The 23,190-nt window shown below is 53.1% G+C and overlaps 1 protein-coding gene across 1 annotated transcript; it reads right to left on the bottom strand.

The window, feature by feature from the left end:
- Positions 1-2,594: 2,594 nt before the first annotated feature.
- SARM1 (sterile alpha and TIR motif containing 1) lies at positions 2,595-23,109 on the bottom strand. Its single transcript, XM_037069995.1, has 9 exons — positions 21,671-23,109; positions 15,458-16,076; positions 13,290-13,502; positions 12,896-12,987; positions 12,536-12,771; positions 8,272-8,374; positions 8,007-8,196; positions 2,835-2,956; positions 2,595-2,744 (listed from the first exon to the last, which is right to left on the bottom strand). Exons 1-9 carry the CDS (start codon positions 22,138-22,140, stop codon positions 2,615-2,617), a joined length of 2,175 nt encoding a protein of 724 aa, XP_036925890.1. The 5' UTR covers positions 22,141-23,109; the 3' UTR covers positions 2,595-2,614.
- Between the last annotated feature and the right edge of the window lie 81 nt (positions 23,110-23,190).

Below are 23,190 nucleotides of genomic sequence, written 5' to 3'. Positions count from 1 at the left end.
TCAGTGATATCCCACGCTGTCCACTCATGGTTGGCCAGCACTGGATTAGATAATGTTCTGAGATCTTTCCCACCTCATACATTCTAAAATGAGATGCCTCTCTTCATGGGTCTGGGGAAGGACAAATGAGCTGGGCTGGAGTTTTCTTTCTTTTTTTTTAATCCTCACCTGAAGACATTTTTTCATTGCTTTTAGAGACAGAAAGGGAGAGAGGGACAAAGAAGCATCAATGTGAAGGAGAAACATCAACTGTTTGCCCTCTGTACACACCCCTGACTGGGAATCGAACCTGCAACCTTTTGGTTTATGGGCCAATGCTTTAACCAACTGAGCCACACTGGCTAGGGCAGAGCTAGACTTTTGATCTTTGGGTGTCCCTGAGTAGTTTCCGGTCCCTGGGGCAGGGCAGGGTGAGGTGGGGTAGGGACCTGGCTGACTCAGGTTGGACCCCGGGGGCAGCAGCTCCAGTCCAGCGGAGCAGAAGCCCTGGCCCTGCAGGCCCGGGTCAGAGCAGGCTTTGGGGAGGGCCGTGTCTCAGCCCTCTGCTTCAGGACCAGCCCTATGAGGCCAAACCTGGGTGGAAGGTGAGCGCCAAGGGGCCTGAGCTGGGTGGTTTGTCCCCACCGGGGAGGCAGTCGCCAGGGCACTCCGGCCTGGCTGGGGGAGGGTCAGCACTTACGCTGCTGCGGAGGGGAGAGGCTGAGCACTGGTTCCCCAGAGAGACCAGAGGGGTGTCAGTGGCAGGTGCACCAAACAGAAAAAACGGGCTGGGAAGCTGTCTGAATACTGTCCTCAGGGGATCCTCAGGAGGGAGTGGGCTGAGGACAGAAAGACAGAAAGCTTCCCCAGAGGATATTTGTCACACTGTATTGTTAACTGTCTCCTCTGTGAGAGTCAGTCTGCCTCAGTCACCCTCCTACCCAGGGCCTGGCCCTGGTGGGCACTCTGGTGGCATGAAGGAGGAAGTGCAGTGAAAGCCAGAGTTGGAGCTAAGACCAGCTGAACAGCATCTTTGGCAGGGAGGAGAGAGGAAGCAAGAAGTCCCCAGCCTGGCGTGAGATTGTTGACTTCCTGACTTTATGGCCCAAGAGCAGGAGGCCCTCTGGGCACTGGGCCAGCCTCAAAGTGTGAACCCATTGCTCAGGAGGGAAGAGGCAGGGCTGGTTAGCCAGGGCCTCCCTACCCTTCTGGGGGAAGGGGCAGAGGGATAGCCCTGCTCCTTTATTTCTGCATGGCCCCAGGTTAAGAACCTAACTGCATTTCTAGGTCCTTCGGGGTGAGGAAGAAGCCAGCGGTCTGCGGAGCAGCAGCCCAGCCCGGTCAGGGCCTCCAAGGATGATTCTCAGGAGAGCAGCCCCACCAGCTGTGGGCTGAGCACCAGGAGGCCGGGGCTGGGTCCTGGGCTGCCGCTCAAGACAGAAAACAGCACATCGTTCGATTCCTCTGTAAAATGGAGATGATACTGGGCAGGGTTGCTCTGATGATTATTACAGAGACCATGGAGTGGGAGACTGAGGCCATGCTGGAGGTGTGTGAGGGATTTGTATTTTGGAGCCTTGCTACTTAAAGCATCCCTTCTTCACCACCAGCATGGGCTCACCCGGGGATCTGAGAAATGTGGAAATTCAGGCTCCACCCCAGGTCTCCTGAATGGACTTTTTACAAAATTCCCGGATGATTTGAATGCACTCCCTACCCTTCTTCAGGACATTGCCTCTTCCAAGGAGCTCCCAGTTCTGCCCAGGCTACTGCTGGTGGGGGCCAGGGAAGCCAGCTGGGCCAGGTGGGGCAGGAGCCTGAGGCACAGCACCAAGGCGTGGGGAGGGCGGCTAGCAGCCCTTAGAGGCATGGCGCCTCCCGCCTGGGCCCAAGCAAGAGCTCCCATGTGCTGGGGAGGGCTGCAAACCCACCTACAGCTGCAAACCAGCCAGAGGAAGGGCTGGCTCAGCCTGGCCCTGACCCTGTATGTGGCAAAAGAGGCTGTATTCAGGAAGGCTGGGAGGGCACTTGGGACCAGGCCAGCCTGGCTAAGTGCACTGAGTGATTGCAGGCAAGGCCCTTGGGTGGCAGGAAGTGGTGAGCCAAGGGACCAGGCACAGTCTAGGTGGGGGGCCATCACTGGGCTCTCATCCCCACTGGTTCCCAGGCCCAGACCCTTGCTTGGCCGAGAGGGCTGGGCATTGCCCCCATTCCTGTCTGAGGCTGCCTGCCACTGGGAGGGATTTGTGCCCAGAGGCTGCCGGCTGCGCCCCTCCTGAAGCTGGCTATCGTCAGGGCAGGACAGGGGGTAGGAGTGTGCAGCGAACCCTCGCTCTTCAGTGTCTCCAGAACTGACCAGTGACCCTCCCATGCCCGAGACAGAGAACCTTGTGACAGGGCTTAGGGGCAGTCTAACCCTTACCACCCCAAAGCCTAGCTTTCCTTCCCTTTTTAGATACTGAGGAAGCTGGGTTTGCGGTGGCCGATGAGGGCCTGGGGGGCCTGGGAGAGGGACAGCCACTTCCTGAGAAGGGCCCAGGCTGTCTCGGCCCAGGGAGCCCAGTGTGAGGGGCTGCTCCTTCTAGATAGAGAATGGAAATGGGGGTCACAGCAGGACTTGAAAACTAGGGGCCGGTTAAGTAAGGCCCATGGGTGCAGCCCCCTCCAAACTGGTGTCGGAGCCTGCAGATGAGTCCCGGGAGGAGCGGCCCTGCAGGAAGCGGATGATCTTCTCAATGGTGGCCTCCTGGTACTCGTGGGACCACCTGTGGGCACAGAGGCCATGGGTCGGAGGGCTGGGCAGAGGGAGCTGCAGGCTGCAGGGCCCGTGTGCCCACCCACCCACCCCTGCTCACTTGATGCCATTGAAGGTGAGCACCGCCTGCATGTCCTCAGGCAGGGCCTGGGGCTCGGGCCACTCGAAGCCGTCAATGATGGGCACAATGTTCTTGCCACAGCTCAAAGCAGTCACGATCTCCTGGAGAAAGAAGGGAGGAGGAAGAGACCAGGGCACCCAGCCAGGGACCCCAGGGCAAGGCAGACACCGGGGGCCAATGGTGGCTCTAAGCTGAGCCCAGTGGGACAATGAACTGAAGTCCACCTTTGACTTCTCTGGCACCCTTTGGGGCTTAACTAAAAAATTAATATTCCAACTTTGTGCTAGGTTCTTGGCACAGAGCTCTTAAAACCCTTATAATCTCTAGATGACGGGTGGGGNCTCCTGGAGAAAGAAGGGAGGAGGAAGAGACCAGGGCACCCAGCCAGGGACCCCAGGGCAAGGCAGACACTGGGGGCCGATGGTGGCTCTAAGCTGAACCCAGTGGGACAATGAACTGAAGTCCACCTTTGACTTCTCTGGCACCCTTTGGGGCTTAACTAAAAAATTAATATTCCAACTTTGTGCTAGGTTCTTGGCACAGAGCTCTTAAAACCCTTATAATCTCTAGATGACGGGTGGGGGCTACCTAGATCCTTCAGGATGGAGACTGGTTGAAGGAAAGATCAATGAGAGGGTTGGAACTTCAAGGGCCCACCCCATACTCGCCCACACCCAGGGAAGGAAGAAGGGCTGGAGACTTGAGTACTATCACCGGTGGCCAATGATTTAATCACGCCCACAAAAACGAAACCTCCACAGAGAGCCCTAAAAAGGGGGGCGGTTGGTGAACACATCTAAGTGCTGGGGGAGCAGCCTGGAAATGGCACGGAAGCCCTGTGCCTCCCTGCCTGCGCCCCACCCCCACCCCTGGCCCCCGTGTCCCTTATGTACTGGGTCTGGCACAAATAACACCCCTCTTTTACTACAAACTCATAAGCATGTAATTGTGTAACATAACAGTATCACACTCAAGCACACATACCAGATGACATTTTAGATGAAATGTTCAAATTAAAACTATAAATTATTACACCCATATTATTACCCCACCAACCACAATCCAGCAGGCGCTGCTTCTGCTGGACCCTGTGTGTGTGTGTGTGTGTGTGTGTGTGTGTCACTTTCCTGAGTTCTGCGTGTCACTTTAGCAAACTACTGAACCTGGGCAGGGCGGAGGGTCATGGGAACCCCTGAATTTGTAGCCGAGTCAGAGAGAAGTGTGGGTAGCCTGGGAACCTGGGACTTTCAATTGGTATCTGAAGTGAGGGCAGGCGTGGGGGCAGGCCCTTCTACCTGCGGAGCCTGACACCTGCCCTGCGTGGCTAGGGTCAGAACTTAATTGACTTGAATCGTGGGACACCTCACTGGTGCTGGTGAATTGGAGAACTGGTTGTTGGTGTGGCCCAGACAGTGGTGGCAGAGGAAAAACATCACACCCCTGCATCCAAACTGATCCGTCGTGAGCCCTACCAATGTTACTCTAACTTATTTTCAAACCTACCTGCTTTTCTCTACCCCACCACTCTCCCACTTCAACCATCTGCCCCCCTGATCTGTATCCTCCAGCAGGTCTGGTCTCACCCACTACTCGCCCCCTCTAATTTGTTCTCCACATTGCCCCTTCACCCAGCTACTCTGCAAAATGAAAATGTGATTATGTCACTCTCTACTTAAAACTCTTCAAGACTTTACATGGCTCTCAGAATCAAGTTCAAACTCCTAAGTGTGGGCTGAGGGTCCTGCATAGTTAGTTAGCCACAGTTCACTTCTCAAAGTGCACGTCTGCACTGTGCCCCCAGCCTCACAGACTTTGCAGCCCCTCAGTTTTGCCCCCCTCCCTCCCTGCACAGGGCCTTTGCACATGCTGTTCCCTCTGTCTGGAACACTTGTCCCTGCCCCTTCACCTGGCTAATAACCTACTCATTTTTCTGATCTGCGCCCAGTCAACCTTTCCCAGGGAAGGCTTCTCTCTCTTCCCTGGCCAGGTCTTCCCTATTTTAGGCTCTCATAGCCTCTGCAGCACATGCTACAGTTGCAGAGTTACATTCATTAATGAGTAATTGATTTAATATCTGCCTTCCCCACCAGACAACAGAGCAGGGATTATGTCTGGTTTTCACTCACCTTACATCTCAGCATCCTTCACGAAGCCATGCCCACAGTCAGCCCTGGCTAAGTACTTAATGGGTGGCTGGACGAACAAGTGAATGAGAACACGGCACAGCAGTTAGCGGTGCACTCTGGGATGGTCAGAGCTGGGTTCCCGTTGAATCTCTGACACCAGCTTTGTGATCTGAGGCTAAAACAGGCTCTCAGAGCCTCTGTCTTCTCATGTACAAAACAGGGTGAATGGTGGTCACTGTCTTGTAGGACCACTGGGAGGAATCGCTGCGATACCCTGCGGCAAGCGATGCGGACTGCACCCAGCGCCTGGGGCTCGCTCGACACCTAAGTGCTATTATTTCCTCCTCTGGAAAGTGGGGTTAATGAACCAACCTCAGGAGAAAGGTTAATTGTCCTGAGGACATTGTTTACTATTAATGGGTGCTCTGGCAAGTGCTTCTTGAACGTTTTTTTCCTTTCCAAGGGGAACCACAGGGATTGGACTTTCCTGAGTGCAGTTCACTGTGGTTTTCCATATTGATTACTCCCTAAATGTGGCTTCAGGGAAAGGAGTTTTAAAACCAAAGTCAATTAAGCCCTAAAAATGACCAAGGAAAGATGATGGAGCCTTTGGGCCTGGTCCAAGGCAAAGGCTCCCCCCTCCCCGCCTGCCTCCTCCCTCCCTGCAGTCTGCTGGGACAAAGGGTGGGGTGGGGGCGGGGAGGGGGGAGACTCTGGAGCACAGCCTTCCTCGGGGAAGGACCGCACAACTTCAACCTTGCTCAACTTCCGGGAACCTCCCCATTTTACAGATGGGAAGAAGGAGGCCCGGAGAGGGGAAGGAACTTGCTCCCAAGTCCACACACTTCCGGCCGAGGAGGTGGCCAGCTCTGGCTCACACCTTGGAACCCAGACTCCAAGTCCTGGGTTATTTCGACCAAGCCCTCTGCCTCTCTGCTGAGAATTTGGATGAACTCTGACCCCGCAGCAACTTATTTGAAAACCTTAGACACTCGCTTCATCCAGAACCACCCAGAACCAAAGATAGCATGCTGCTCATCGCGCAGGTTCAGAGGCTGGCCGAAAAAAGGGAAAAGTGGCTTATTTAAGATCGCTCAGCTGGTGGACTTGACTTGATTAGAGTCAAGTCTCCAGACCTGGTATATCTAGTAGATATAGATGGTTTTCCCAGTCATCTCAGCTTCATCAGAGTCACTCATCTGTTTTATCATTGATTCAAGTATTCTGTAGAATCTTCACGAACCTACTTTGGACTGTGCATGGTTTTAGGCATCAGGGATACAATGTGAATAAGGCAAGGTCTGAGCTGTCACGGACACTTCTGTCTCTCAGAAAGCCACCTGCTGCCCGCTCTGGGTCTTCACGCGTGGTCCTCCAGGCTGAAAGACCAGTACCCCCCCAAACCATGCCCAGTGCTCAGCCCCTAAAACTCCGCCTCAGGAGCTGGGCCCTCTTTCCCACTGTCAAGTGGGACTGCACTATCGTGTGTGGAGCCTTCACCCTAAAGCCCCTGGCGTGGCATTGCTACCCCCACAGGGTAAGCACAGGTCTTTACCCTGCCTGTGGGCACTCCGCAACCTCGTCCCATAGTTCTTATCCAGCCAGTGTTGTGCTGATAAATGTTTAGCCCGCTATCCAGGGAGAGAAAAACAACAAAACCCACCCACCAAACCAACCCACCCCTGATTTGGAGTGTTTACTGATTTCCTTAGTGTAAATACTACCTCCATGGCTGACTTTAAGCTGCCAACATAACATCCCTAAACACGGAGTTGAGAACAAATGCAGACAATCATCTCAGGTGAATCCAGCCCTGCTCCGGCACCTCCCACACACCCACCCCCTCAGATCCGTGCATGGAGCACGGGTCCTGGGAAAGAGCACGAGCTTGGGAGTCAGAGAGACGGAGCTCAAGGCCCAGCTTTTCTGATCTCTACATCCGTGTGGCCGTGGCAAAAATTATTCCACTTCTCTGAGCCTCAGTTTCTTCATCTGTGAGATGGAGAAAGCAATACCAGTGAGGCACCTTTCTCATTTCTACTTTTGATCTTTGCTCATGCTGTTTTACTGCCAGGGGTGCCTCTCTTCCACTTAGCTAAATTCTTGAGACTCTTCTCGAGTCCTGTCTCTTCCATGAAGCCTTCCCTGATTGTACCTGCCCTTGATGTTTTCTCCCTTCTCCATACTTCTATGCTAAGTAAGCAGTTCACCCAGCCAGCTCAGCAGTGACACCACTTTATCCTTTATCTCGTCATTCTGGGCATAGTCTTGTCTCCTTAGCTGCTCTAGGACCAGGGCCCCATCTCAGGTGACTATTGCATCCCTGGCCCCAATTGCTATTCATTGATTAGCAATTAATAACCTGCAGATGTGATGTGGGTCCATCCATCCATCTGTCCTACAAGTATTCAATAAGTTCCTCCCATGTGTCAGGCATTGCGGGTAAAATGGTGTGTTAAACAACACTTATAATAATTATATTAATAATAGTAATTGCTACCATTATAGAACACTTGCTATAGATCCGGGAATTCTGCTAAGCCCTTCACAAGTTTTAGTTCTTTTAATCCTTATAACAATATCCTAGGGAAATAGGCACTGTAATTATCCACTTCACAGTAATGAACATGAAGCTCACTGGTATGAGGTAATGCGCTCCAGGCCAGAGCCAGGATTCAGACTCATAGATTTGGTTTCTTCCTGCTTCCACTGTGCCCATCCCTATGCTCCCTGCCCCCCCTTCCTGCTTGGAGGTTATTTTTCAAAGTATTTTCATCTCTCTGTCACCCTCACAACAATCCTGCAAGGCCAGTAAGACAGGAAAATTATCCCCACTTTGTAGAGGAGAGAAATGGACTTAGAGAGCCTAAGTGGCTGGCTAGCATCTTTTTGTAGTCAAAGCTGTGACTCCTGACTTCCCGCTGGGCCATGGAGGTCGCTGGGGCTGTAGAGGAGAAGGCACAGGAGGAGAACCCCGCCCCCTGGGCCTCAGGCCCACGCTGGACCCACGGAGGCCAGGACCCACCTTGTGCACCCAGTCCTTGCAGTCATGGTCCTGCATGCACTTGTCCAGCGCCCCGGCTGATAGCACCAGCACAAAGTTGCGGGCGCCCATGACACTCTGGATGAGCTTGTCCTCAAACTTGCCTGCTTCTAGTTTCTCCACATCGATGAAGACACTGAAGCCGTGCAGCTGCAGGTGCACCTTCAGGAGGCTGTGAAGAGGTCCACGTCACTGCCCTGGCCTTGCCCCAAAGCCCGAGGCTGCCTCCTCACCTGCTCCTCCTCACCTGGCCAGCTGGGAGCCTGAGTTCCGGCGGTAGCTGATGAAGACGTCCGGAATGTCCCCACTCGGCTTGCAGACAGTGCAGGGCAGTGGAGAGTGTAGCATTTCTGAGGGGGACAAGAGACAGCTTGGTGAGGTGGCCCTTCCCCACCACTCACAGTGAGGCACATCATTCCTTGCCCACCCTGCCTCTCAGCCCAGCCCAGTCCAGCCTAGGCAGGCTGCTTGCTCCAAAAAGGGTTGCTGAGGTGGAGAGACAGGGGTCTACAGGGTGAGTTCCTCTCAGAAGACAGTCATTATGTTTTAGGAACATTAAAATGTACCTCCGCCTAAGAAAAAAAAGGAAGGAAGGAAAAGAAAGAGAGAGAGAGATACGTCCAGCTCTGGCTTCTCTCTGGCTCCAGACCGGCACAGCCGGCTGCCCACAGGCACTCTGAACCCTACACATTCTAAATCCTCCCATGGACCCTTCCTCCTAGTTTCCCACTTAAGTCAGAAACCTGGGCACTAGCCTCAACTCCTGCCTCTTATTCATCCATTCATCCATTCACCTACTCACCCATTCATCCATTCAACAATATCTACTAAGCACTCAATGTGTGCCCTTGGGATACAGCGGTTAACATAAACAAACCCTACCTCACGGAGCTGATGTTCAGTGGTCAGGCCCAGGCACCGTGCTTGGCAGATTCTTCCTGCTAAACAACCAGACTCCAGCCTCAGGGCTTTCCCTGTGTCCAGTCCCCCAACTCCAGTCTCGTCAGTGGTCTCCCTAAGTCCACACTTGTCCCATATAATCTGCCTGCACAGCTACCAAAGAGATTGAATATGTCATTGCTTCCCCTTAAAAAACACTCACTACTCCCTACTCCCTGTAGAAAGAATTTGTAAACTAATTTTTTGGTAGGACTCTTTTTTTAAGAAAAATGAAATCTTAAGATTTTCTTGGGAGTTGCGGTGTAAAAATGGCAGAAGCTGACCTGCTTTGGTTGAAGAAACAGCACAGTGCTGAGGACCATTCCCCGGCCCTGGTAGGAGCTCAGTGAGCACTGGCTGAGTGAATGTGTGAGTGAAAAGAGCCCGCCTACCCATAACACTCAGACTTGACACTCAGAGACAACACTCGTCTCTTTATAAAGATGGGAGGAGGGTTTCGAATCCTAACTCTGATATTTAATGGCTTTAAGAAGTTGGAGAATGTGGACTTCTGGCCAAGATGGAGGCGTAAGTGGAAACACTGTGCCCCCTCCCACAACTAAATTTAAAGACAGCTAAGTTTTAGAAACAAAAACGCAGCCAAAACAGTGAAAATTGAACTGTACGGAAGTCTGACAACAATGAACCACTCAGTCAGACTGGTAAGAGGGGCGGAGTCAGCAGCGGAGTGGGGTCTGGCTGGAAAGATCGTTCGGTCCACCGCCCCAGGAGCGGAGGTGGAGGCAGTTGGTGGATACCAGGCTTGTGGTGGCGACAGGCAGACCCAGTGAGGGCGCAGGGCGGCTGGCTGACTGCGGTCACACATTCGCGCTCAGATAAACCAAGTGAAGGAGCGACCAGTGAGACAGACGGCTCAGGCTAGGGCCCCAGCGATGGGAACTAAAGCCTGAAAGCACCAACTGGAAAGACTTTCTTGGGGTCGAGGGGCTGGGAGAGGCTCCCAGGCTCACAGAGAGTTCGTTGGAGAGATCCACAGGGTCCTGGAGAGTACACGGGCCCACACACCTGGGAACCAACACCAGAGGGGCCCAATTTGCTTGTGGGAAGCTGCAGAGGAGACAGAAATCTGAGAGAGCGGAGCAGAGCAAAGCGCCATTTTTTTCCCTCTCTGACCCCACCCCCACATACAGCGTCACAACCCAGCTCCTGGGTTGCCTGGCCTTGGTGAACACCTAAGGCTCCGCCCCTCATACATAACAGGTGTGAACAGACCAAACATTATGACTCAAGAACAGCTCAAAGCCCCAGAGCCTATAATTCTAAGTGACCAAGAAATAGCCAATCTTTCAGATGCACAGTTCAAAACACTGGTGATCAGGATGCTCACAGAATTGGTTGATTTTAGCTACAAATTAGAGGAACATACGAAGGCTAAACTGATTGAAATGAAGGGAAATGCACAGGAAACCAATAGTGATGGAAAGGAAACTGGGACTCAAATCAAGGGAGTGGACCAGATGGAAGAAAGAAACAACCAAACAGAAAAGAAGGAAGAAAAAAGAATTCAAAAATGAGGAGAGGCTTAGGAACCTCCAGGACATCTTTAAACGTTCCTACATCCGAATTATAGGGGTACCAGAAGGGGGAAAGAAACAGCCACGAGGGGAAAACTTATTTGAACAAATAATAAAGGAGAACTTCCCCAGTCTGGCAAAGGAAATAGACTTCCAGGAAATCCAGGAAGCTCAGAGAGTGCCAAAGAAGTTGGACCCAAGAAGGAACACACCAAGGCACATCATAATTACATTCACCAAGATGAAAATGAAGGAGAGAATTCTAGAAGCAGCAAGAGATAAGGGGACAATCACCTACAAAGGGGTTCCCATCAGACTGTCAGCTGATTTCTCAAAAGAGACCTTACAGACAAAAAGGGGCTGGAAAGAAGTATTCCAAGTCATGAAATCCAAAGACCTACATCCAAGATTGCTCTATCCAGCAAAGCTTTCATTTAGAATGGAAGGGTAGATAAAGTGCTTCTCAGATAAGGTCAAATTCAAGGAGTTCATCATCACCAAGCCCTTATTATATGAAATGTTAAAGGGACTTATCTAAGAAAAAGAAGATAAAAAACAGGAACAGTGAAAGGACGGCAAACTCACAGTTATTAACAACCACACCTAAAACAAAAGCAAACTAAGAAGACAGCTAGATCGGGAGTGGAACCATAGAAATGGAGATCACATGGAGGTTTAGCAACAGGGGAGTGGGAGGAGGAGAAGGGGGGAGAAGGTACAGAGAATAAGTAGCATAGACAGTAGGTAGAAAATAGACAGGGAGGAGGGCAGGAATACTATGGGAAATATAGAATCTAAAGAACTTGTGACACATGGGCATGAAGGAAAGGGGGGATGGGGAGGGGTGTGTGTGGGGGAGGGGAGTGAAGGGGGAATGGGACAACTGTAATGGCATAATCAATAAAATATATATATTTTTTTGCCCTGGCTGGTGTAGCTCAGTGGATTGAGTGCGGGCCTGCAAACCACACAATCACGGTTTGATTCCCACTCAGGGCACATGCCTGGGTTGCAGGCCAGTTCCCAGCAGGGGACTCATGAGAGGCAACCACACACTGATATTTCTCTCCCTCTCTCCTTCCCTTCCCCTCTAAAGATAAATAAATAAATAATATTTAAAAATAAATAAAAAAATACATATTTTTAAAAGTTGGAGAATGTATTTAAATTCTTTAAATCTTAGCTTTGTCATATTTAAAATTAACACCTTTGATGGAAATATCCTTTGTCTTTGATTATGGGGCTCTGGGACAGTGACCAAGGAGCAAGTGCTTCCCCAATCCCTTCACAGTGGACACCTTGAAGTTAAGTTATACCTCTTTCATTCTTTAAAAAGTTTTAAAAAGTTGATTACAAAATTAACACCCACAGCATCAAATGGATGTAGAGATTAATGAGATAATACCTCTTCAGAACTTAATACAGGACCTGACATAGAGTAATTGACAATAAATGTTAGCTAAAAAGTATATTAGTAAATTAAAGTAAACTAGTAAAGAGGGTTGCCAGAGCCTTAGGGTCCACCCTGCCTCATGATTCCCCTAAAGTACCTTCTAGAACCCACACTGTGGATGCCTTTGGCTAATGGAGTAAGCCACGTGTCTCCCTACCCATGTCCTGTGAATGAACTCCCCACCCTCGGTCTCACCATACTTGCATAGGCTGTTCCTTCTGCCTGTCTGCTCTTCCTGCTGCTGCCCCGCCCCCCGGCCCCGCCCCTCCCCCCGGCCCCTCCCCTCACCCCCTCACCCCCCCACCCCATCCTCTAAGTGCCTGGGGGGAACAGAGTAGGCAATGTTTCCTCTAGGCTCCCACGGGAGTCCCGGGCAGGCCTCCTATTGTGCTCACCTTTCTGTTTACATGCCTGCCTTCCTCCCTCCTCTCTACCCACCCACCTCAGACTGAGAACTTCTTGAGGGCAAAGTGCAACACATTCATCTTTGCATCCTCAGAACGCAGGCTGGCTCGGTGTCTGGCTTTGAGGCCCCACCCTCTGCCTCGCCCCACCCCTCCAGGATGGAGATGGGGCAGGCTGACCTCTAGCGGCCGTGAGGATGCGCGTGCGGTGCACGCCCAGGCGGATGCCGCAGTCCTCCAGGAGCTGCTGCTCTGACACGCGGTGCAGCAGAGAGCGGTCCAGGCCGCAGCTGACCAGGCCATACGTGTACTGGCGGAAGCGTGGGTCCAGGCTGCCCAGCCAGTCAGCCAGGTTGCTGCGGTCGCAGGTAGCGTAGTTGGCGAAGGTCTTGAGCTCCGTGAGCTCCCTAAAGAATCTGAAAGCCAGGGAGTAAAGGACGCTGACGTCCTGACTCAAACTGGCTAGTGGTGGCCTAAGGGGTGGCAGGCGGGCATGGAGTCTTTAGACTGGGCGTGGAAGGTGGGCGGGAGTCTCCGTACCTCTTGCGGGTGATGCCTGATTTCATGCCCAGGTCAGTGTGGAGTTCCTCCTCCGTGAGCCGCAGAAGCAGGTCGCCATCTATCTGCTGCTCCTGGGGGTGGGGTCAAAGGTAAGAAAGGAGGAAGGAAAGGGTCCCTTCCTTAGCTCTGGACCCCAAGCCCAAGATGCAAGGGGAGGGACCTGGTGACACCAGTAGGGAAGTGGATGAGACCCACACTGGAGCCAAGAGATCCAGAAAATTGCCGAGTACGGGTTCTGCAAGCCAAAGGGCCACCCTGGCACTGCGGGCGTACGGGACAGGACGGTGCAAGGTTGCCTTTGTGCACAGGGCCCTTAGGGTCTTCAGGGAATGCTTGGCTCTGACTCCCGGGTGGCAGCCCTGAGTGGCTATACCCGGAAAGGTTCGCAGTACTGGGAGAAGCCGATCTGCTGCAGCCACGTCTGGACCTCGGCCTCCTTCCAGCTGGGCACGCAGGGCAGGATGGGCCGCGGCACCTCTTCGCCCAGCAAGCGCAGCGCGCGCTTGGCCAGCGCCGACGTGGTACCATTGGTGGAGTAGGAGACCAGGCGTTTCAGACTCTGGATGGCACCAATGTCGCTGAACACCTAGCGAGAAGAGGGTGTCTTGTACCCACCAGCTTTTCAGCCAGCCACCCCAAAATGTGCCCTGTGACCAGCCTCTTCTAACTGCTGAAGTCAGGCCATCTGCCCTAGCCCTGCCTCCATCTGATAAATCACTGAGACCTCTGGGTTGCTCTTCCCGAAGCTCTCTCAAAGCTCTTGAGCAGGCAGGTCCTTTTCATGTCTCCCCTCAACAGTCTCCATCCATCCTGGGATAAAGTCTGAGCTCTCAGTATGGCCATCAGGGCTGGCACAGTGCACCCCTTCCATCACCCCCAGCTCACCTCCCCTTTCACCAACCCCCACTTGTCTGACACCCACCCATGAAGGCTCTCCCACCTCTGAGCCTTGACCCATGGTGTTCCCAGATCCTTAGTTCTTCTAGCCTGTTTTTGAGAATCCTATTCATCCACTGGAATCCAAATTAATTAGCATCTCCTCTGTGCAGCCTGCTTTGATTCCCCCAACAGCTTGGCCCACATCTCCCATTAGACCTTGTACCACACTCTGAATGCCACTCTTGTTAGTTCACAATGCGATTTCCACTGGGTGATAAGCTGAAGTTGTGTCTTAGTCACCCCTGGAGTCCTGTACCTGGCACACTCCAGGCCCCAGAGTGGGGGCTTACCATGTCTTTACTGAACTGCACTCTCTGGCCTTGCTGGGGAAGGGGTGCCAGAGCTGGTGGTCATGGCTGCTGCCCAGACCCTATAGTTCCCTGCTCCCAACTCGCCTTCAAGGCTCTTCCCCCCAAGCAGAATGACTTGCTTTGTAAAGCCCAACGCTGGTCCAACGCTGGGGCACAGAGGAGAGCCAGAAACTCTAGAACACTGGTTTTTGGACGAGGCCTCAGAGACCCCTAATCCCAAGTGTCTCCTTGATCTGCGGGGACATGCACTAAGTGTGGTGGTCATCTGCAGGACGCACTAGTCTGAGCAGCCCCAGATGACCGCTGTGGAAGAGATGGGATGGTTCGTGGGCGTGCGCTGCTCCCTGTGCACCAGCTGTCACCAACCCCCCCAATTCCCAGAGCAATGCAAAGTGGGGAGGGTGACATTATAGGGATAATCTCGATCCTGTAATATTTTGAAAAATAAGAATGCAAACTTTTGATAATGTAACTCTTACTAGTGCCACATCCAGCGTAAGAACTGCTGCTGTGGTCCACTTCTTCCATTTTTCAGAGGCTGAAATTGGGACATATAGAGGCCTGGAGAGGGGAAGCCAGATGGCCAAGTTCACACAGCAAGTTAAAGCTGAGGGCGAAGGCTTCAGATCAGGCCCTCGGCATGGGGACCTCTGGGCACTCGGAAGGGAGCTGTCTGGCTGACACACTGACAAGCTGCTCCAAGACTCTGTCTCCACACTCCCCCTCCTTCCTGGACTCTAGATGCAAATGACAAAATGGCCTACTGAAGCTCCACACTTGGTCATCTCTCACGCACCTCAAATTCAATCTCCCAGCGAAGTCACTTTCTTCTCCTCTGCCACTCCAAACTGTCTCTCACCCAGTTCACCTTATTTCAATACCTGTCGCCATCATCCACTGGATTGCCTACGTCCAAGTCAGGAGACATCCTCCGCTCCTCCCTCTCCTTCACCCAGCCACCCACCAAGTCCAATTCTAGCTCCTCAGCACCCCTGGAACCTCTACTTCTTTCAGCCTCTCTGTCCTAGTCCCAGCCTCTACCATCCCAACTGCACCCCTGCCGTGGCCTCCTGTCTGGCCCCTTTGCCTCCATCCTCACCTTTGCCAATCCCTCTCCACGCAGCACCAGGGTAATCTTTATAAAACCCACGTGTCCCCTGCTTTAAAATCTTGGTCTTGCCCCTCATCCTTCTCCTTGCTTCCAACTTTAATGTGTACTTCAAGTCCAGGATGAATTGGGAAGCCTTCCCATACGCTGTCTAACCCCCACCCCCACCACACCCGCACCCACCTTGGTCTTGCCCTGCAGACTCTTGATGGCAGCTTCAGCGCACAGATAGAAAGCCCCGATGCACTGCGCCTCCAAGCGCGAGGAATCGAGCAGCGGCACTAGGCGCTGCAGGTCATCGGGCCCGCGGCCCTGGCTTGTGTCACTGGCGTCCACCAGGCAGCGGGCAAAGCGGCCGGGATCCAGCGAGGCCGCGAGGGGCTCCACGAGCGCCAGCGTGCCGGAGCGCTCCACCTCCCGCTCCACCTCCTTGTTGGTGGCCAGCACCGCGACCGCGAGGCAGGCGTGCAGCCGGAGCAGCTCGTCCTCTTTCGAGAAGGCGAGCGGGAAGAGCCACTCGGCGGCGCGCTTCTCCACCATTCGCCGCTGGACCGCCTGACCCCCATGCATCGCGCAGTTGGCCAGCGCCAGAGCACAGTGGCGGAGCAGTGCCGGGTCCGTGCGGCGGCACCAGTACAGCACCGCATCCAGGCCGCCGGCCGCCACCAGCCGCTGGCACGTCTCCTCCGAGTGCTTGAACATGTGCTCCAGGATGCCTGCCACGCTCCGCGCCAGCTCCACCGGCTCACGCTCCTTTGCCAGATTCAGGATGACGCCCAGCCCGATGCGCGCCACCCGGTCCCTGTGGAGAGAAAGTGGAGGGAGAACCGTGGAGTGGCCGGGCCTGCAGTGCTTGGCTTGAACCCTGGTCACTTATCCTCTGTGGGCCTCACTAGGGTCATATAGGACTTGAGGAGAGCATTATGCTCCCTGCCTCCCTCCTCCCTCTTGCCTGGCAGGACCAGACTTCTCGGATTATAAGGGTGCTTCCTTCTGGCCACACCCATTTCCTTCCCTATACCCTCCCCTGGAGAAGCTGCACTGTCCTGGTTAGGAAATCTAGCTCTGGCCCTGGCTGGTGGGGCTCAGTGGGTTGAGTGCCAGGCTGTGAATCAAAGTGTCGCTGGTTCGATTCCCAGTCAGGGCACACGCCTGTGTTGTGGGCCAGGTATGAAGCGGGTGAAAGGCAGCCACACATTGGTGTTTCACTGTGTCTTTCTCTCTCCTCTCCCCTCTCTCTAAAAATATATAAATAAGTTCTTAAACGAAAAAAAGAAAAGAAATCTAGCTCTGGAATAGATCCCCTGGGTTCTGGTTTTAAATTATTTGCCATTTTCTAGCTGCGGGACTTTGGTTTATCTTTCTACCTTAATTTACTTGTCTCAAATAGAATTTTAAAAATACCTACTCTAACGCCTTGGCTGGTGTAGCTCATTGGACTGAGCACGAGCCTGAGAACCACATGATCGCGGTTTGATTCCCAGTCAGGGCACATGCCTGGGTTGCAGACCAGTTCCCAGCAGGGGACTCATGAGAGGCAACCATACTTTGATATTTCTCTCCTTCCCTTCCCCTCTAAAGATAAATAAATAAAATCTTTTTTAAAATACCTACTCTATAGAATTGTTATGAGAATGAATGTGATGATCCATTCAAAGTGCTTGACACAGTGCCTGGCACATAGGAAAGGGTGAATAAATGATGATGTTATTATCATTTGAAGTGTCACCTGAAGCACACCACTCTTAGCCGTGCCTTCAACTTCTCTTCACTCCATGCTGCATGACTGGGTGTATTTATTCATTCACTCATTCAACATTTATAGAGAAACACTGGGTGCCAGGCACTGTGCTAGGGGCTGAAGTTAAACAGTGGCTAAGAGTGACTGAGATAATATGGAGACAAATGATAAGCAAGCAAACAATGAATTAAGAGGATAATAGTGACATGGTCATAATGATAGCAAAACCAGGCAATGTAATGGAGAGAGCCAGGTGCAGGGATACATCTGAGGATTAAATGTCCAGACAGAGAGTGCTGCCTACAAGGATCTGGGAGAATATAACAGGCAGAGAGAACAGCCAGGACAAAAGCCCTGAGGGCTGATGGGCTCGGCGTGTTTGAGGAACAGAAAGAAGGCCAGAGATGTTTGAAAGGTCCCAAACCAACAAACAAAAAGATAAAACCAACAAAGGATTCATATGTAGAATATATAAATAAATATTCTAATCCATAAGAAAAAGGTAGTACATCCAAGAGGAAATGGGCAAAGGATATAAACAAGCGATTTACAAAAAAGGAAATCCAAGATGTTAACAAAGTGATGCTCTAAGTCTTCAGTAAACAGGGGGCGAAAATTAAAACAGCAATGACTTTACACCTATTAGACAAGCAAACCTCAGCAGCTGGGTAACACTAACGACTGGGGAGGTGCAGGGCCATGAACACCCTGAAGGTCCATGTGGGAGGTGCAGGCTGGGGCAGTCAATTTGGAGAGTAGGCTGGGATGTGTGGATGAGATGAAGGTGACACATGCCCTGTGAGCCAGAAACTGGGGATCTTGGGTTTCTATCCCAAAGAGGTTCTAACCAGATCCACAAAAGGACACAGCCAAGGCCATTCTCTGCAGTGTTATTTGTGGTGGGAGAAACTGAGGACCGTCCAGGGTCATGCCCAGGACAGCAGAGAGGTGCCCAGTCTGGAGGGTTATGGAGCAGTTACAGGTAATGGAGCAGACGATAACGGTAACATGAAAGATCCTCACACAGCACTGAGAGGGGAAAGTGAGAAACAGAATGAGCTATACAACACAGCACAATCTGTGTAAACTAAAAGCATATGCGCAAAACAAGAACAAAGATTTTACCAGAACACAGAGAGAAAGAAGCACATTAAATATATTGAATGGTCACCTATGGGATTAAGTCAGAAAGATGGTGAGGACATCAATCAAGAAAAGGGAAGGTTTTAGGTATAGGTGTGTGAAAAGCCTTGGAGGTACCGGAGAGCTGATGTAGTTGGGAACCTGTCCCAATGACCTGAAGGGAAACCACTTCCTTCAAGTGGCTGAGGTGAGGATTCAAGGGGGGAGTGAGAAAGGAGTCCTGGAGGCCATTTGAGACATCTCAAGGCATTTATCTGGCTGGCAATAAGGAGTCTCTGAAAGGCTTCAGGAAGGGGAGTGACGTGGTCACACATGGGTTTTAGGAAACTCGCTCTGGCTTCTGTGGGGAGGACAGGTCCAAAAGAGAAAACCTTTAGGACAGCAGAGCACACAGGAGAGATGCTACACTCCAGGCAAAGGTGAAAGTTTGCTGTCTTCCTGACCTCGCAAATGATGGCCTCCACAGGTGACTGAAGGCTTAGAGACCCAGCCAGCCACAGAGTCATTGCCCAGTGAGTGCCACAACAACCACAGTGCCTGTGACTTCATGTCCACTGCAGAGCCCAGCTAAGCCCAGAACACGGCGTAAGGCCAGCAATGCTTTGCTGAGCTGATCACGGAGCTTCTCTGCAGTCCAAAGGAACAGGTGCGTCCTAATCATCCACCTGGGCAGCTGGCACCACAGTTGCTCCTTTTTCCAATGAGAAAGCCAAAGCGTGGACAAGTTACATGACAAGCCCAGGGTTACACAGCTGGTGAGAAACAGCTGGGACTTTGGACTCACATCTGCCTATCTTCAGAGCTCAAGATCCTGCCCTGGCTGGTGTGGCTCAGTGGATTGAGTGCCAGACTGTGAACCAAAGGGTCACCTGTTCAATTCCCAGTCAGGGCACGTGCCTGGGTTGTGGGCCAGGTGCCCAGTAGGGGGCGTGCAGAGGCAACCACACATTGGTGTTTCTCTCCCTCTATTTCTCCCTCCCTTTCCCTCTGTCTAAAAATAAATAAATGAAATATTTTAAAAAATCCTTTGTCTGTATTTTGTGCTTCCAGAACAATCCGACTACATGCACTTGGAGAATATCAGAACCAGGACGTGCTCGAGCAGTCATCTAACGCAACACCTCACTTCCTGGTACAGGGAAGGGCTTGCTCAGGAGCATCAGTTCCGAGACAGGGCTTTATCCCGAGTCCCTCGACCCCCCAGCCCTCGCCTGTCCCTGTGCACTTGGCACCTTTACAGAACTTGAACTGTGTGCTTGTTGTGAGAACTATTCCTCCAGCTCCCAATTCTCCTGCAGCCTGAGAGGCTGTGGGTCTGGGTTCCAATGCCAGTTCTAAAGGGAGGGGAAGTTGTACACAAACACACATATTCAAGTATCTGTGTGTGTGTATATACATTTACATGTAAATGCTTCTTTATGCACAGACTGTCTCTGGAAGGATGTATGAGAAACTTGTTCCAGTGGCTTGTCTCCAGGGGCGGGGGTCTGGGTGGAAAGAACTGTAAATACATATCTTTTGGGGACCTTTGAACTTTTAAATTTAATGAACAATAGTTTTCTGAGTTTAAAAAAAAACCTGTCTCTTCCACTTATTCACTGTGTATTCTTACAAAAAAACCCACAAAACTACAACACATTTAACCTCTCTGAGTTAAACCATTTAACTTCAGTATGCCCCCCCGCCCCCATGGGGTGGGCTGTGAATTCAGAGGGCCAGCAGTCAGATGGGGCCTTCACTGCGTGCTGTGGGACCCAGCTCAGAGGGCCTTACCCTGATGGACTGCTCCGGCACTCAGGGGCTCCTGGGTGGTGGGTGTGGCAACACCCTGGGAAGAGGAGAGCGGCAGGACAGGGAAAGGCGAAAGGAGTGGGTACGCTGATGGAAGGAAGTGCCTTCTTTAACAGAAGGTTGGTTGGTACAGGAAGAAAAAGATGTGATAAATACAAACGATCTGCGTGTCACCCTCTGTTTTCCCTTCCAGACTTCCCCCTGCACAGTCCAGAAGGGCGAGGAGTTTGTCTTTCTTTGGAAGCCTTTTGATCCCCACCAGTGGCGCTGGGCTCTGTCCTTGGTGCTGAAGTGACGCCTGACCCGATGCCTGAACCAGTATGTGGTTTCTTGGGACCAGGAACACCGATGAGTGTGACGCTTCTCTCAGTAATTTGGAACCACGTGAGCACTGTTATTTTCAGCCTTCAAAAATATCAGCGCTATTTGCATCTTGGAGGCCCCCTTCCCAGGGTGCTGGCTGCTCCTCTTCCCCAGGAGTTCTAGTTCCTGCTGTCCCCTCCGTCCCACATACCAGGCCTACAGGGCACACGCACCGACAAGCGCCCACACATTCAGTGAGCACCCACTCTGTTTGCTAGCTCTTTAAATTTACAGTTCATCCCCATCGGGGTGCCTGATGTTAGGTGAGAGATTCATGATTTTATGAACAAGCAGAACCCTAACCCGGTTTCCCGATTTAAATTGTTTTGTTCGCGCATTTTTGAGAGTTGTATCATTGCCACCACCCACAAAGTTATTGTTACTTTTCAAAGTGGCTTGGGAAGCCACCCTAACTTATGGCCATCACACTCGTGAAAGCTGCAGGACCTGAACGTGACCTTTCCCAAACCCTTCTAAACCTGAGGGGCCGGAGGAGTCAGGAGTGTGACACTGGAGTGTGACAGCCTGATCCTCTCTGGCGCCAGAGAAGAGACAGAGTGAGTGCTGGGGCCCATCACGCTTTAGGGGAGATCCCAAGAGCCAGGCAAGAGAGCGGCAGCCAGCCCTCCCTCGGCCCCAACTGCTGTATCCTGGCTCAATGTGGGAAAGGGGTGAAGCACACATTCTGTGTCTGGCGCAAGCCTAGCTCCCCACCTCGCCTTCTTCTTCCCACACCCCTGCATCCCAGCAGAAAACCTTCTGATCCCTATCAGCAGCTGCAGAATGAGATCATGTGTGGCCTGTTACATGGACCAAAATGAAGGAGGAAGCAGGAGGTGGAGTTGGGATGGCATGAGGGGGGCAGGTAACCCTCAGATTGGCACTCGGTTCAGCCTGGGGAGAGAGGAGAGGACTCACCCCTCCCCCCATTTCCTGAGCATTGCGTTCTCTCCCTCTCTCAGTGGGAGGGACATGGTATGGGAGGGAGAAGGTTGCACATAAAGGCACTCAGGCCTGTGGGGAAGAAGGCAGTGGGCTTGGGGGGTGGCATTGGCAGTAGGAGTCCATCTCCAATCTCAGAAGCAGAGACAGATTCCTGTCCTACTGGGCCGTTCCTCCTCTCCCTGTCTCATTCCTCACCTCACCAGCCCTGGGAGTGAGTCTTGGCTACACCTTTAGTCCACTGTGTGAGGCTGGGCAAGTCACTAAACTTTGTAAAACAGACACACTGGTAGTGCAGGGACTTGGTGACGTGAGGCAGGGAAGGCACAGGGCAAGGCACACGGCAGACCCGGGCACCCGACCGCCCTCGCTGCCCCACACCGTGTGGCGCTCTCCCCGCTGCCCGGAAGCCTTACCGATTCTCAGCCACCAGGATCTGCTCCAGCAGGCGCGCGGCCTGCACTCGCGTCTCCAGCTCCGTGGCCTGCAGCAGCCGCAACAGCAGGTCCAGGCCGCCGTCCAGGCGGATAGCGTCGCATAGACCCTGGGCTACCTCGCGGCCTACGGCCGGCAGCAGCCAGGCCTCCTCCACCAGCTGGAAGACCTCGGCCAGGCCGGCGCCCACGGCCCGCGCACCACCCGCCTGCTTCAGCGCTGACAGTGCCTGCTGCAGCTCGGGTAGCGCGCGCTCCAGGGCGCCCTGCACCTCGGTGCCAACTCCAGGCGACACCTCCCGGGGCCCGCGGCCTCCCGCGGCCCACCAGGGACCCGCGCCGCCACCTCCGTCCGGCCCCGGCACCGCTAGCCGGTCGGCTCCCGGCCGTGGGCCTGACATGGCGAAGAAGCGGCACAGCTTGTAAGCCGAAAGGAGCAGCGTCAGGACCATGGGAGCGGAGCTGCTGGGGACATCCCTAGTCTGGAGGGGCGGGGCCGAGCGAAGCGATCTGGACCCAGGGAAAGAAGGACCTAGAGGAGGTCAGGGGGAAAAAGATGCAGGAGGGAGGGATGGAGAGAAGGGTACCAGGAAAGGGCGCTGGCCAGGAGTTTGGGGAGGGTGAGGGCAGGATCTGGGATGAAGCGGTTAGGAAAGGGGATGCAGGCCCAGACGCAGGAGGATGGGCGGGAGGAGGGAGCTGGGAGGCGAGATTACGGATCCAGACGCCGGAGGATGTAGGAGGCTGCAGCCAGAACAAAGCAAGGTTCCAGCTCAGGCACGGCCCGCGTGGGTGCTCCGCAGCGGCCCCGCCCCTGAGAAGCGGCTGACCGGAGCCGAGGTCCCGCCTCTGGGTCTGGCGGGGCTCCGCCTCTGCCTCCTGCGTAACCACCCCCAAGCCTTCCCCCGACACGCCCACGCCCGGGTCAGGCCTCTCCCCCTAGTGTCATCCCTGGGCCCTCCTGGATGCAGGGTGGCCCTAGGGGTTGCAGAGCGAGAACACTGCCTCGGTTTCAACCGTGACGCTGGTATGGGAGGGCAAGCCGCACAGCTGAGTGTGCTCCCTCCCCTGCTAGTAGTTAAAGCGATCCTAATAAGGATTCTGTACAACTCTTGAAGCCCTTAATGCCTGTTTCTCAGTTAAGCCTTACAACCTGCCTATGAGGTAGGAATTAGTGTTCCCATTTAACGACTTGGGCCCATGGAAAAGAGATTGCCAAAGTTACACTCCCGTCTGATTACAGAACAGAAAAAATCAGCTGGGAACTTTGAGGTCACTTCCTCCAGGTGGTGGGGAGACTTCAGGAGTTCTGTGGACCCCTGAAAGGAGGCGTAATACCAGGCGTCCTGTGCTAGGGCGCTTTCCAGCGAGAGGGAGCCTACTTCCCACCAGGGTCCAGAAGAGTAGGGGACTAGAACACTCTTTACCTATGGGGAGACCGAGGGTGGGGCAGGGGTGGTGAATTAGTGGAACACTCAGAAACCAAATCCAGTCCAAAGGAT

The sequence above is a fragment of the Sturnira hondurensis genome, unplaced genomic scaffold, assembly GCF_014824575.4.
Source record: "Sturnira hondurensis isolate 20B ecotype Veracruz unplaced genomic scaffold, ASM1482457v3 Scaffold0018728, whole genome shotgun sequence".
Classification (NCBI taxonomy): Eukaryota; Metazoa; Chordata; class Mammalia; order Chiroptera; family Phyllostomidae; genus Sturnira; species Sturnira hondurensis.
The sequence above is the reverse complement of the archived record's forward strand: the minus strand, read 5'-3'. Positions and strand labels throughout refer to the sequence as shown.

Coding starts and splice junctions, on each gene's coding strand:
- SARM1 (XM_037069995.1), bottom strand. CDS start 22,140: ATGGTCCTGACGCTGCTCCTTTCGGCTTACAAGCTGTGCCGCTTCTTC. Junction 13,503..15,457: donor GTCTGCAGGGCAAGACCAAG/GTGGGTGCGGGT, acceptor TCTTCTCGCTAG/GTGTTCAGCGACATTGGTGC. Junction 12,772..12,895: donor TCAGGCATCACCCGCAAGAG/GTACGGAGACTC, acceptor CCTGGCTTTCAG/ATTCTTTAGGGAGCTCACGG.